Source organism: Sorex fumeus, unplaced genomic scaffold, assembly GCF_029834395.1.
Source record: "Sorex fumeus unplaced genomic scaffold, SorFum_2.1 ptg000010l, whole genome shotgun sequence".
In the NCBI taxonomy this organism is placed as follows: Eukaryota; Metazoa; Chordata; class Mammalia; order Eulipotyphla; family Soricidae; genus Sorex; species Sorex fumeus.
The window spans coordinates 19759173-19774187 of NW_026606067.1; the positions used below are offsets into that span (position 1 = coordinate 19759173).

General features: G+C 41.4%; 1 protein-coding gene across 1 annotated transcript in view; it reads right to left on the reverse strand.

Annotated features, from left to right (window-relative positions):
• The window catches only part of LYPLAL1 (lysophospholipase like 1), a 36264-nt gene extending 27185 nt beyond the window's left edge, over positions 1-9079 (reverse strand). Inside the window, exons 1-2 of the mRNA XM_056110733.1 lie at positions 8970-9079; positions 3902-4001 (exon numbers count right to left, since the gene is read on the reverse strand). Of these exons, the coding sequence (XP_055966708.1) occupies positions 3902-4001; positions 8970-9063 (194 nt within the window). The 5' untranslated portion in view covers positions 9064-9079. The remainder of the gene's footprint in view (positions 1-3901; positions 4002-8969) is intronic.
• Between the last annotated feature and the right edge of the window lie 5936 nt (positions 9080-15015).

Below are 15015 nucleotides of genomic sequence, written 5' to 3' on the forward strand. Positions count from 1 at the left end.
GAAAAGTGAATGGACCATGCATTAAACTACGACACCATGCCTCCCCGGGAGGGAAAAGATGTTGCTCCCTTCCGCCTTTCTCCCCCTGGCAGCAAGGTGGCTGCCCCGCCTCAGAGTTTATTGGAAAGCCAGGTGTAAGCCGGTGGTGACGGGGCAACTGCAGTCTCATGGGAAGGGGGGTGTTACTGGCTTGTCCTTCATGCCCTACCGAGTCACAAGTTGCCCCCCATGTGCGTCTCTCTGGCATGGCCATGGCTCCAGTGGCAAAAGGACTTAATCCAGAGCCCGGTGGCTTGCGGCAGAAAAGTAAATGGAACATGCGTTAAACTACAGTGTCATGCCTCCCCGGGAGGGAAAGGGTGTTGATCCCTTCCGCTTCCCCCCCCCCCCCCCCCCGCAGCAAGGTGGCCGCCTCCTCAGAGCTTATTGGAAAGCCAGTGGTGTCGGGGCAACCACAGTCTCATGGGAAGAGGGGCGGTACCAGCTCGTCCTTCACGCCCTACCGAGGTCACGAGTTGCCTCCCACAAGTGGCTCTCCTGCACGGCCATGGCTCCAGAGGCAAAAGGACTTAATCCAGAGCCTGGCGCTTGCGGCAGAAAAGTGAACGGACCGTGCGTTAAACTATGGCACCATGACTCCCCAAGAGGGAAAGGGTGTTGCTCCCGCCTTTTCTCCCCATCGGCAGCAAGGTGGCCACCGCCTCAGAGCGTATAGGAAAGCCATGTATGAGCCAGCGGTGACAGGGCAACTGCAGTTTCATGGGAAGGAGGGTGGTACCGGTTCATCCTTCACGCCCTACCAAGGTCCTGAGTTACCCCCCACAAGCGGCTCTCCAGCACAACCATAACACCAGACGCACAGAAACCCATCACTAAATTATCTGGCTTTTTGCAGAAATCCAAAACTGCGTAGCCACAATAGCAGCTGCACAACATTATATGATTCTCATAACCAGCTATAGAAAACAAAGTATTTCACAATGCCTTTTCAGCAATTCTGATTGTTGGGGGGAAATTCTAAACAATAATGGTACATCTTTTGTCGAAATGATGAAAGTAATCAATGTAGAGAAGAGTTAAGTAGAAATCATCTGCCTCACAGGCATTGGGTTGGGTGGGAGGGGGGTATATTGGGGTTCTTGGTGGTGAAATGTGAGTACTGTTGGAGGGAAAGGTGTTTGATCATTGTATGACCGAGACTTAAACCTGAAAGCTTAGTAACTCTTCCCACAATGATTCAATAAATAAATAAAAGACAAAAAAATAAATAAAACTGTGAAAAAAAAAGAAAGGTGGAGTTCATACCCAATTTAATCAGCTAATCAGTGGCTGAATAAAAGCAGTACTCCTATATAAAAAACAAAAAAAAAGATATTTTTCTTAAAAGAGAAATTACTGCTAGTAAGTGTTGAGTGAAATGAGTAAGATAATACACTGTTGACAATAATGCAAAGCATTTTTTGAAAAAAATGTGGATAAGTAAATTCAGTGAATAAAAAAAGAAGATTCAGGACCTCTGAATAAATATTCTCTAGGGATTTTTTGACAACTCTAGGGACTTTTCCAAAAGGCCAATTGAAAATAAGATAAAAAGATATTTTTATAGAGACAAATAGAATATAAGAACCAAGATAGTGAGACAGTGTGAAAGAGAAAAATAATTTTTAATTGTCCTATAACTACTAAACAGTTTTATAAAACATTTAAATGACAAAATTTTACAGTAAAAATTATATAATTTTTAAAATTTAAATGAATGAGAAAAAGGCAGAATTTATAATTACATATTCATTTTCAACTTTTATTTATAAAAGTAAGGCATCAAACATATTAAAGATTGTAATAAATTCTTAACAGTAGTCATCAGTTTTTTACAATACTTATAGTTCACTCAAGTTTTGGTTTTATCTAGAAAAGTGTAAAAGTTTTCTAAAACATTGTACCAGAACAAAATTTTGTTTACTCTAGTTATATTAAATCACCACTAGTAGTCCTAAAGCCTGGGGAACTCTGAGCTGAACTGAAGGAACTAAAAGAACTCTTGTTGAGGAGCTAAAAGAATCTGGTATCTTGCGAACATAACAAAACAAAATGGAACATAATCAGAAATAAAAATTTCTGAAGGAAAATCATTAGCTCTGTGTGAGAGATTGTCCAGAGGACTGGAATGCATGCTTTGTGTATGCGAGCCCTGGGTTTGATGCCCACCACCACAAAGTTCCCCAAGCATCACTGGGAGTGAATCCTGAACCCTAAGATGAACCAACCCACAGAATCCCAACCCATCTGAAAATTAAAATATTTCAGCTTTTTATATTAAATTGCATATTGAAGTAAACTTTCTCATTACTTTGAGAGTGAAACATTTGAAATTAAATCTTGATGATTTATATACTATTCATAAAACCAAAGTAATGACTTCACAGCAATATTGAAATACTTTTTCAAATATGACCAAATATTAAATCAGTTTCCTTGTTACAATGCTCATAAGATCCCTTCCAACAGTCAGAAAAACCTAAATCAAAAGTTTCACAACCATTGAGAGTCAGTGATCAGTGTAATTTTATTTCTAATATGGAAAACAAAGAGAACTAAAGCAGATCTACAAAAATGTGCAATATGCTGAATCCAAAATGATTTTGCTGGGTCCGCAGATGATTCTGATATTTACTGTTGAAAAGAGTATTAAAAAAACTTACTTGGTCTGCAACCTGGTGGTCCTCCACTCCCAGAAGGTCACCACATTGATGCCGAACTTAGTGCGGACACCCAATTGGCATAGCACACTACAGCCCAGAACTCCTGTAGTGATAGCACAACGGTAGGGCATTTGCCTTGCACATAGCGGGCCTGGCTGAGCCAGGTTCAATTCCTCCATCCCTCTTGAGAGCCTGGCAAGCTACCAAGAGTATCTCGCCCGCATGGCAAAGCCTGGCAAGCTACTGGTGATGGACGTATATCATATGCCAAACACAGTAACAAGGAGTTTCACAATGGAGAAGTTACTGGGCCCGCTAGAGCAAATCAAAGAACAATGGGAGGACAATGCCAGTGACAGTGACTTGATCTGCATACTACTAGTACACTATAATGGCATTATTATTCTTAATTTTTATTTACTCCTTCATGTCAAGGATAGAGATTTGAACTACAGTGTTTCACAGTATAGATCTTATTTATAGTAAATGTCTGTGAAATACGTACATATATAATCTTTCTGAGATCTTTATTTCTTCATTTTAGTAATCTTAGAAACAGTTAAAATAAGGTAGCAATGTTTCAGAATGTCATTCTCACTGGGTAAAATTGAGATTTAAAAGACTTTTGAAGAAAGCGGGATTGTTTTTAAATGTTTCTAACCTAGATTAAATCTAAAACTAAAGAAAACTTAGTACTATAAAGATGACGAGGTCTTTATATTTTCAGGTGCCAATTTCTTCTTGTATTGATTCCAAGACAATGATGCTATTCAAACTTTTATTGCCTCGGATTATTTGTTTTTCTAAAATATACACAGCTGACCACACTGCAGCCCCTCGGCCCTCCAAAGAACAGAGACACTAATCACTGAGAACATGTCCAGTGGAGGAGCAACTTCAAACAGGCTCTGTAAACCCAGGCCCCATGGAGATGGTGGACTGGGTACTTTTGGGGGAGTGGATTGTCCTTTACAGAGCAGAAATGTAGCTGCTAGAGGCCTGCACCCATTAGTGGCCTATTGTCCTGGTCCAACATAACTGCACAAAGAAAAACATAGATTGTAGAAGAAAGTACTCCAGTTTAAATTACTTTACTTTAAATACAGCTACGCCTACAGTACATCCAGCTGGTCCATGTATTTATATGTATTTCATGCCACAAGAATTATACTCGGCAGAGGAGATAAATTACTACATACCTGGGAGGCGCTGTTGGATAAATAATTTTGATGTGCTGGAATGTTAAATCTTGATTTAAAACCTGCTTGATCCACCGTCTTACTCCTTGTCCAGAATCACCTGATGAATCACAAAATCTAGATTAAAACCAAGCATTTTGATACCACTGTGCATTTAAAAGAAATCCATTAACTCTTGTCATGCAAAGGCTGGACTGGAATTTTAAAAAAGCCCACAGTTTAAAAAAAAAAAACTGATGTGAATGAAATGGTAAAAAAGGAAGGAATATTTTGGCTAGTGAATTCTTTGGAGAACTTGTTTGAGCTTGAGTTTTAAATTCAGGAACCAATCAATAAGCCAAGGATAAAAACAATTTAAAATATCACTATATCTGGGTGTTCTTTTTCACTCTTATTCTCTCAAACAAAAATTTTCTCAAGAGTTTTTAAACATTGTAGTTGGAGCAACCATAGGTATCCTTTCTTGGTTAAAACAATTCCAATTTTCCCAAAAAAGATATTCCATCTTCATTTTGAACTTGAAGAAAATTGAATTTTTATAACATGGTGACAAACGTGACCTAAAATAATGATAAATACACTTCCAGGTGTGGCTGGAGCAATAGCACAGTGGACAGGGCGTTTGCCTTGCGCACAGCCAACCCAATCGACCGGGTTTTGATTCCTCCCCCCGTTTCGAGGGCCTGGCAAGCTACCGAGGGTATCTCGCCCACTGAGCAAAGCCTGACAAGAGACCTGTGACATATTCGATATGCCAAACACAGTAACAAGTCTCACAATGGAGACGTTACTGGGCCCGAGCAAATTGATGAACAAAGGGAGGACAGTGACAGTGACACCCCCAGGTGAGAAAATAACAAAAACTCAGTCAAGTATTACTATCTGTTCATCTGTATTTGCCCCACCTCCAAATCTGGGAAGAAACAGAAGTTCTTCTTAGCCCCGAACTGGATATTTTAATGGTAATGCTTGAGTCTATTACAGAATCTTTTCATGAAGATGAAAATCCAAAATATATTTCCTGAATACTTACTAGTGTCTGGCATTGTGCTGAAGGTGTTGGGGGGAATGGTTGGGGGAGAAGGAGCCCCCTCTCTCGGAGCAAAGTTTCTTATGAAAATCAGACATGGCATCTATGCTCATACTGTGAAAGACTATTCCGTGTGCTCAGAGAATTCAGTGCTGACCCCACTGAGAGGGCAAGGAACCGGCCCCAGCATCTAAGTGCCCCAGGGTAAGGGCAGCTGTGGGCTTTATTCCTGTGATGCTTTGTCTAGGGAGTGCTGAGAACCCAATGGAGGGAGACCAGGCAGCTAATGCTCTAACCCAGGATGGAGGAAAGGGACGCACAGAAGGATCTCAGATGGCACAGGGCAGAGGGAGCAGCTAGGAAGGTTAGAAAATCAGTGAGTGCAAGAGGAGATGGAGAAAATCAAGGAATTTGGCAGACTCTTAGGCCCTAGAGGGGTTTGGGGGGAAGAAAAGGGAGAACACTTCTATGGATGGCTTCAGAAGTGCATGAAGATAGCAGAACAGAGGTTAGAAGTTGTGGGAAAATCAGGCAGGAGAACAGGAGACAGATGCTGAGACTAGGGTTACTGCTGTGTATAAAGAGAGGCCTGATACGGCAGAAACAGGCACCTCTGCTGGGGTCTGCGAGAGGGTGGGAGGGATGAAGGCAGTTCTGGGCCACAGCCAGATGGTGAAGTGACACCACGGAAGCAGCTGGAGACATCCGGTCTTCACACAGAGGCTCCTGCTCCTGACACAATCCCAGGCCCCACGCAGCCGCAGGGCAGATCCCAGGTCCTGGGAATGGAGACGCTAACTGTGGTTTGCACAGTTCCAAAGAGCTCCTTAGACAGAGAACAGGACACTGCCAGGTCAGTGACTTCCTACACCAAGAGCATCAGCATCAACACTTATGTAAGTCACCATGTTACCTCGACTGCAAGAAAAAGTTCAAGTAAATAAATTTTAAGAAAGAAAAAAAAAGGAGAAAGAACCTAGAAAAGGTAGCAGTGTGAAACAGAAAAATATGGGGGTGAACTTGCAGCATATGAATCATAAACAATTGCTACTATCCGAGCCTTTAGAGAAAATTCCTGCTCTGCCCTACCTGGGCACCAATGCCCCTGCAGGTGCTCTCACTACTTCTCCTGCAGGCACACACCATGCACAGTTTTTGAACTTGCCAGAGAACCAGCTTCATGTCCTGTCATTTGTCTACTCAGTGCTCACATGGGTCTGATTGCTGGCGGTGGTCACCTACTCAAGAGGAGCCTGCTCCTCCATCCTTCCTTCTCCTGGTTTACTGCCTTTGAGTTGACACTATGCCCCTACTGGGCTATAAACATCAGGAACACTCATCTCATCACTCAGCATTGCATACACACAGGCCTGCTGTCCTGAACAATGGCAGGAACGCAGGAAGGAGTCAGCAGCTAGGAAGCAGCCAGAGAAATACGCCCAGAGCTCAGTGGGGAAAAAAACTGGAGACATACACTTTATCATCTATCTCGGAAACTAGCATCTCTAAGTTTGGATTTTATCCAGTGGAGGAGAAAACAAAAAGCAAAGGAAGAATAAGAAGAGATCTCTTATAAATTCTAAAGAATAACAATTAATGATGCAAGCAGATAAATGCTCAAAATAAAACAAAAAAAAAACAACAACACATAAATAGAAGTAGAATAGTTTAAGAAGAAAGCTACATGTTCCAATTCAAATAAGAGGAAGATTGGAAGAGGTCCACTATATTTGGCAATACACAGGTCACGGGGAACACAAGCTTACTCAGTTCTTGAACTCTGAGTACAGGGTCAGAAAATCAGAGAATAAACATGCCTGTTTGACCCTCATGTAAAGTTCAGTGGGGAATAGAGATGCTAAACTAGGTAATCACAGTAGGTAATTATTGAATATATAAGGACAACCATAGTATCCCAAGGGAGAACTAATCTCATCTAGACTTTTTAGTCTTGTAAAGCAAAATGTATGTTGCTGATCCATATCCAGTGCCCATTCATAAAGTTCACATTTTGAAAAGCCAGCACCATATTCTGTGAGTATAGTGAAAACTGGTTTGCCCGTATTTGGATTAAACAGAAGCTCAAACATTGTAATATAACTAGATATAATTAAGTCTTCTGTAAAACTTACTCCAAATAGTTCGGTTAACTAAATGGAGCTCTAAAATAAATAGGAATTGGGACTGGAGAGATAGTAAAGTAGGCAGGATGCTGGCATTGCACATGGGCAGACCCGGCTTGATCTTGGCACCCCATATGATCCCAAGTCTATCAGGAGTGATCCCTGAGCAGAGACAGGAATAAGCCCTGAGCACAGTTGGGGTGTGTCCTAAAATCTTAAAATACAATAAACAAGAATTATGTACTCTGCTTGAATAGTTGGCAGAACTATTTGGATAATTTCTTTATTCAAAGTAGCACTGTAGCACTGGTCCTCCCGTTGTTCATAATTTGCTCGAGCTGGCCCAATAACATCTCCATTGTGAGACTTGTTGTTACTGTGTTTGGCACATTGAATATGTCACGGGTAGCTTGTCAGGCTTTGCTGTGCGGGCGAGATGCTCTCCGTAGCTTGCCAGGCTCTTGCGAGAGGCAAAGGAATCGAACTCAGGTCGGCCTAGTGGGTCGCACGCAAGGCAAATGCTCTAGCCACTGTGCTATTGCTCCCAAAGGGGAAAATACATGTACAATGTTTTAGAGACCAAAAAAAAAAAAAAAAGATAAAAAATGCCAGTCACTTGGAGCTAATAAGTAAAGTGTGTTTACTTTAGAGAATCTGGCCCTTAAGGGTGAAAAAAAGAGACAAACAGGCGTATATTCTCTCTGAAGATACTGGAAAATGATGAATACTTTTTAAAAGTACTATGGTATTGGGGGATTGGTGGGTGCTTATAAGTGAACACCACTGGACCCCTGAAGAATGTCCTCCTTGAAAGGCATTGTTTGTTACTTGCCAAACATTTTATTAATCAAGTCTTTGCCTTCAAATGTCTTGGGCTGGTTGCTTTCTCATTTGAAACAGAGCTCAAGGTTTTTTTCACCTTAGCTCACAAAGGCATTGACGGGGAGTTAGAACTGCATCCAAATTCCACCACTACTTTTGCTAATGGACAAGCAATCTCAGGCCAGAAACTACCTACATTTGACTCTGCCTGGAATCATTTCCAGCCTGGCCTGATTTCCCACAACTGCCCATTTTCCAATCTCCATTCCACTGTTCCAATCTCCTCCAGAGCTTATCACCAAACCCCACAGGTCACAGAGAAACCACTTTCTCCATCAAATCTCTTGGCCCATTTTTTTTTATTCCAATTTACTTGGCATTAAAAAATGCACCTTCTTATGATGTCCACTGGCGACTCAAATGAATTGAGCTGGGTTTTTGTTTGTTTGTTTTGCAGTGAGCCCCTTAAAGACACTCACTGGCTGCATCACATTTCATGAAAACGACAACAAAAAAACGAGTCCACTGGTGATTAAGGGTGGCCAACGTAAGAAAAAAGAGAGAGACAGAGAGACAAAGAGAGAGAAAGAGAGCCAGAAAGAGAGGAAAAGGGACAGGAATCAGATGAGAGAAAGGAAAAAGGCACTGCAGGACAGGCAAGAGTGTCCCTCAGGATAGAGAAAACTTCTAACTGAAACTGACTCAGCTGACCAGCTCAAGCAACGCCAGAGCTCCGATGTGACTGAGCACAGCGGCCAGTTACCCAAGGCCCTGAGTGGCACTGTCTGTCTCCAGCCAGACTTACCTGCCTAAAGACTTAGTGTGCGGGTGAGGGGCAAGCAACGAGGGCAGGGAGGCACGGAGAGCACTGTGCACGGCGATCTCGCCGAGCGGGGCTCGGGAACCAGAGGGGGCGGGGGGGGGGACAGGGCTGCGGGGCACGGGTGACCCTCCCTGCCCCGTGCCCGGCCCGACCGGGCGGGCGGAGCCACCCTTCCCCGGCCACGGCTCCTACGAGGGCCAGGCGCCTTCTCCCGACGCCCGCCGGGGCCAAGCAGGAAGAGGTGTCCCAGGACCAGGGCCCGCCGTGCACCTGAGCCATGCAGGAAGATGAGCGAGGCGCTGTGTCTGCCCGCCGGAGACACCCAGCAGCGCTGCAAGCGCGCGGAGCCCGACGCAGCCGCCATCGCGCCGTCGGCCCCATCCCGCGAGCGCGCGCACGCAGGCTCGAAGCGGGCGCGCGCCCGGGCTCGCGCGTGCGCCTTGCGCCCGGCGTGGGCCTCCGGGCGGCTGCGCTGCTCCCTGGGCTGTGCTCACCAGGGGCTTCCGGCGACCGCTTTGGAGGTGAACCCGCGAGGCGCTAGTTGGCCTGCCGTGGGGATTGCACTCTGAAAGCCCAGCGCCTTCTTGTATGCACAGCTCCTTAGTAGCTTGTTCGGTTCGGCCTGGGTTGGCCATATCAGTAACGCTGTCGTTTTTAAATCGGTTGCAGAGCTAGCTAAAGGGGTTAGACTTTACAGTGTTTAGGTTTCTTCTTCTGTTCTCCTTTCTTTCTTTCTTTCTTTCTTCTTCTTCTTCTTCTTCTTCTTCTTCTTCTTCTTCTTCTTCTTCTTCTTCTTCTTCTTCTTCTTCTTCTTCTTCTTCTTCTTTCTCCTCCTCCTCCTCTTCCTCCTCCTCCTCCTCCTCTTCCTCCTCCACCTCTTCCTCCTCCTCCTCTTCCTCCTCCTCTTCCTCTTTCGTTGTTGTGGTTTTCTCCTTCTCCTTTTCCTCCTTCCCCCCTCCTCCTCCTCCCTTATCTCCTCCCCTCCCTTCCCCTCCCCCTCTTCTTTTTTTTCTCCTCCTCCTCCTCTTTCTTTTCTTCATTGCCATCTCCTCCTCCTCCTCCTCCTCCTCCTCCTCCTCCTCCTCCTCCTCCTTCTCCTCCCCTCTATCACTGTCCTCCCGTTGTTCATCGATTTGCTCAAGCGGACCAAATAACATTGTGAGACTTGTTACTGTGTTTGTCATATCGAATACATCACCAAATACATCACCGGGAGCTTGCCAGGCTTTGCTGTGCGGATGAGATACTCTCAGTAGTTTGCCAGGCTCTCTGAGAGGGGTGGAGGAATCGAACTCAGGTCTGCTGTGTAGGCCATGTGCAAGACAAATGCCCTACCCGTTGGGCTATCACTTCTATTAATTTTTAAATTGAGTCAGTTATATACACATTTACAAAGTTGTTCATGAATGGATTTGTCATACAATGTTCCAACAATACCTGTCCCTTCATCTGTGTGCATTCCCTACCACCAAATGGTCCTAGTTTTCCTCCTGACTCCCCTTCCCACTGCCTGCGTCTATGACAGGTACCTCTTTCTCTGTCTCCCACTCTCTTCTCTCTCTCTCTCTCTCTCTCTCTCTCTCTCTCTCTCTCTTTCTCTCTCTCTTTCCTCTTGGAGGTGGCTTTTATTGAAAGGAGTCAAAAAGAAGCAAAACGCCAACGTGGATGTCGACGTGGAAGTGGAGGAACTGGAAATTGGAACTCGTACATGTTATATGGCACAGTGACTGGTCTGCTCTTAGCAAGTTAAAGACAACCCCGTGACACATAAAATTCTGTCACTAGACAAAGGAGATGAAAGAAGGTACACTCACACCAATTACCTGAATCTCAGTGTTCATAACAAAAATCACAGTAACCAAAAATCAGAGACAGATGCTCATTGAAGAATACGTGGAAAGCAGAGTATGGTATATGAATACTATGAAATATTATATAGCCCTTCAGAAGTAGCAAAATTCTGACATCTGCTACAATCTGGATGAATTTTGAAACTAAGATGCTAAGTGAGTTAAACCAGATCAAAGGGCAAATCCAGTTACATGAGGATTTGTTCTTTGTATCTAGATTAGTATCTAGACTAGGCAAATTCACAAGGACAAACAGCAGAACAGTGATTACCAGGTACTGAAGAGAAAAGAGAAAAGCAAGATAATGTTCCATAAGTATAGATTTTCTGTTTTGTAGGATGAGAAAAATTTCTTAGTAATTTTTGCACATGGCTAAACTATACTCTTAGAGCATTTCAAATAGTAAGTTACATTTTATCACTTGTTTTCAACTACCAAAGGCAGTTATCTCTAGAGTGATTATTTCTACAATAACCTAATCATAGACATCCTTTATACTGAGGGCTGTAGCCTCAACAGCAGGTTCATTCCTCATATAAGAACCATGGAGAGTAGCATGCTAAGTGAAATGAGTCAGAAAGAGAGGGACAGACATAGAATGACTGCACTCATTTGTGGAATATAAAATAACATAATATGGATAGTAGACACAAGGGCCAGGGATATTGACCCATAGTTGGAAGCTTGTCTCATGAGCTGGAGGAGAAGACAGCTGGAATAGAGAGGAGATCACTAAGTTAGTGATGGTTGGAGGAATTGTTCAGCATAGGAGATGTGTGCTGAAAGTAAAGGACCAAAAGTGATAACTTCTCAGTATCTATATTGCAAACCATAATGCACAAAAGAAGAGAGAGAGAGAGAGTATGGGGGAAATTGTCTGCCATAGAGGCAGGGGGAAGATTGGAAGAAGGGGCGGTAATACTGGGGACATTGGTGGTGGAGAATGTGCACTGGTGGAGGGATGGGTGTTCAAGTATTGTATAACTGAAACTCAAACATGAAAGTTATCTAACTATCTCACGATGATTCAATTAAAAAATAAAATAAAATGTTATTCTTTTAAATAAACAAAGAACCAATGTCCTGCAGAACTTCCTGTGGTCTCCCACTCATTGTAATTGTCATCAAGTTCAAGCATTTACAACCTCTCTTTTATTTGTTCAAAGGTAATTATCCTTCATGAGACTAAACACTCACTTTCACTGTTCAGTTGCCAAATTACGCTCTATGCTATCAAAGTTTTGTACCAAGGTTGTGAAGGAATTGGTCTTTCATTCCATTAATTAACCAGATCAAAAAGGAACTCTGAATTATTTCAGTCAAGCCAATAGATCTTGGGATGAAAGCTCTCCAAAATGAAGTCATGAATAGGACAGTCTGGGATGGCTTATCTCTGACAACCATTTTATTTTAAATGCTTCTATCTCTAGACTTGCCCAGATTCATGACTCGATAAAATGCAAGATCCAAGTGAGAGGAGGACTGTGTAATAGTAGGAGAATGAGTATGGAGACATAGCAGGTAGGGCTTTGATGACACTTTTACAATAATACTTAATGCCAGAAAGCCTTCCTGGGTATTGCCTCCAAGCTTTAGAGATAGCAAAGACAAAAGAATAGTCTGAAACATAATTATTTAACACTTAGGATGGTGATAACTAATGAAATGTAATCAAATAATAAGCAGGTGACAGCGATCAGGACTTAAAAGGTGCCAAGCACTATATGGAGTAAATGTCCTCAAAAATCTGTGCTATTTATATCTGTTATTGCCAATGTGAGGTAAGGAACTTGGGCAGAGGTCACACAGTCTGTATTTGGAAAAATCTGGTTTCACATGTTGAACTTGACTTCAGAGTTCAGGAGTTACTTTTATCAGTAATTACTTGTTAGCTCAAAAAAAGAAGACAAGGCCATACCCCAGATATTTTACTTAAAACACAAACTTCTGGCATTTGGATTGAGGTCCTTTCTAGTCCATTTATTAGGAGTTTCTGTGATTTTTCAGATTTACTCTAGTCTTGTTTAATTGTGATTTCTCTTCCACCTGGATTGGAACCAGTCTGAGCAGGTAGATGAACAGTACCTGCAAGTTGGGATTTTGAATTTCACCTAACACTTGAGCCTCCCCTGATTCAGGACCACTATTAGAATAATCCAGATTCTTCTCAACCTAATCAAAATGCTCTTTTATTCCCAGTGATTTAAATGCTTAGCTATTGTTGCTGTTCCTTTCATCTTTATTTATAGAACAAACAGAAGGTTTTAGATTACTATATTTAGAAATGCCATCTGGTAGGGAAACTATTGAACAAACTTTTTATGTTCCTTTCATGTAGCTGCATTACTTTGAAATGTAATTAAGTTTCAGAATGGCTGTTTGCTTCTTTTATGGCAGCTCTTTGGCCTTACTAGATTGAGGAGGGAAGTTATCTCTGAAATACTTTCTTCCATATATTGTGTTATTCTTTCTGCATGTCTTTCTGCATATATTGTTTTAATCTTCTACTGCTTATATTTTATATTTTATGTTTATATATTTTATATGTTTTACTCTTGTACTGCATATATTTTATCTCTGCATCTGCATTTTTTGGTTGTTCTTTATTTGGTTTTGGTCAAAATATAATATATATATCTGCTATCATTGCACCCTACTTTGTGGAAATTTCAGTGTCTAAATTAAGAAAATCAGATAAAAAGCAAAGCAAAGGATATAAGTATCTCACTTTATTCACGTTTTCCAATATTTATTGTAATTAAACAAGTGATAAATCAATGTTTGTTTTTATGTTTTGCTGCCTTAGAAATATGTTTTGGCACACTTCTTGGCTTTAAAAGTATTTAAAAGTGACAGATTAGCCAACTGAAGTAGTAAACTTTGTATTCTCAAATGATTACAGTGAAACAATTTGCATTCATCATGTAGACAGTATGCAGTAAGACCCTGTTTCTCTTATTTTTAAATAATAGGTCATATTTTCTCTCCATTGGTTGGTTTTTATATATTAAATTAAATGAAATATGGGAAAATTGCTCAGTTTTATATATTTTTAAATTAAAGCAAACTCATTTAAACACATACTTTATTTATTGAGAGAAAATGTTAAAAGAGAAAAAGAAATCCCTGAAGTTTCTGGATTCTTATCAAACATCACAATTAAACTCTTTAGAAAAGAACAATCATATGCTTTAAATATAGTCAGAACTTCAGTTCTGGGCACCTAAAATGCTTTTAGTTAAATTCTTCAAGTTATACATGTGGGGTCTCCTACTCCCTCCACTATTCTCAGGACTCAATGACGTCTTTTAAGAGCAAATGGATTACCTGAAACTGTGTGACTAGGTTGAGGATCATTGTTGGTCAGGAAGTATTTAATTTTCTTTCTATTCCCCAGAAGGACCTAGAACTGTATCTTAGAGATTACTTTTGGGATTAAATTATGCATTTAATTAAGTATGAACTTTTGCTTTCTTTCAGTCTGCTTGTATGGGGGTATGCAGGCTAGAAGCCAGGAAGAGCTAGAGAGGTGCCTGGCCAGGACTTGGAGAAATCAAGGACAGCCACCATCAGGGTTCCAAGTAGAACTTGAACTTGGGAAGCAGATTTTTTTTTAGAAAAAACAAAACAAACAAACCAAAAAAAAAAACTAATAGCCAAGAAATCTTGTATTTGGAAGCAAAGCTAGAACATGAAGAAAAATAAATTTATTGGTTTTCAGGGATAAAGAAAGGAAAGATCCACACTTCAGGAAGTCAGGTTGTGAAGAATGGGGAATGGGGCATATGTGACTGGAGCATCAATGTCAGCATGTCTGTGGGGAATGGTACTATCTTATGGCACTGACCAGATTGATGATGGGCCAGCACTTTAAGGTTCAACTTAAAGTAGGGACTGTCTCAAGTGACTGGAACATCACACACACACACACACACACACACACACACACACACACACACACACACCACTTGCACGCTTTTGTATATATTTTAGAGGACTCCCTAGGAATATATGGATGTCAGGCTTGACTTTCTAGTCTATGATTTTGTACACTCAAGGCCAAGGTTACATAAGATTAATTGTTATAGCTTATTCCAGTTCTGAACCAGGGAGAGTTTAAGTGAGAGACACTGTACTTAATACAAAAAGAGTAAAAATATGTTCACTTGGCATTAGCGACTCTATTATCCAGTTTTCATAGAAAAAACTGTGACTTCTATGCAGATTGTCTTTAAGATTTATTCAATGACTCATGAGTAAAATATACTTTATGAATAAGTGTTATGATAGAAATAAATAGGATATAAATAGCTCTGATATTTATTGTTCATTTATAAACATGAATGCCCTACTTAGTAATATAATAATGATAACAAATAAAAGTAAAAATTTTAAAAACTATGGCATGAAAATAAGATCCAAATAAGATCAAAACAAAAAAAGGTTTCTTTCCACTTTCAATGCAT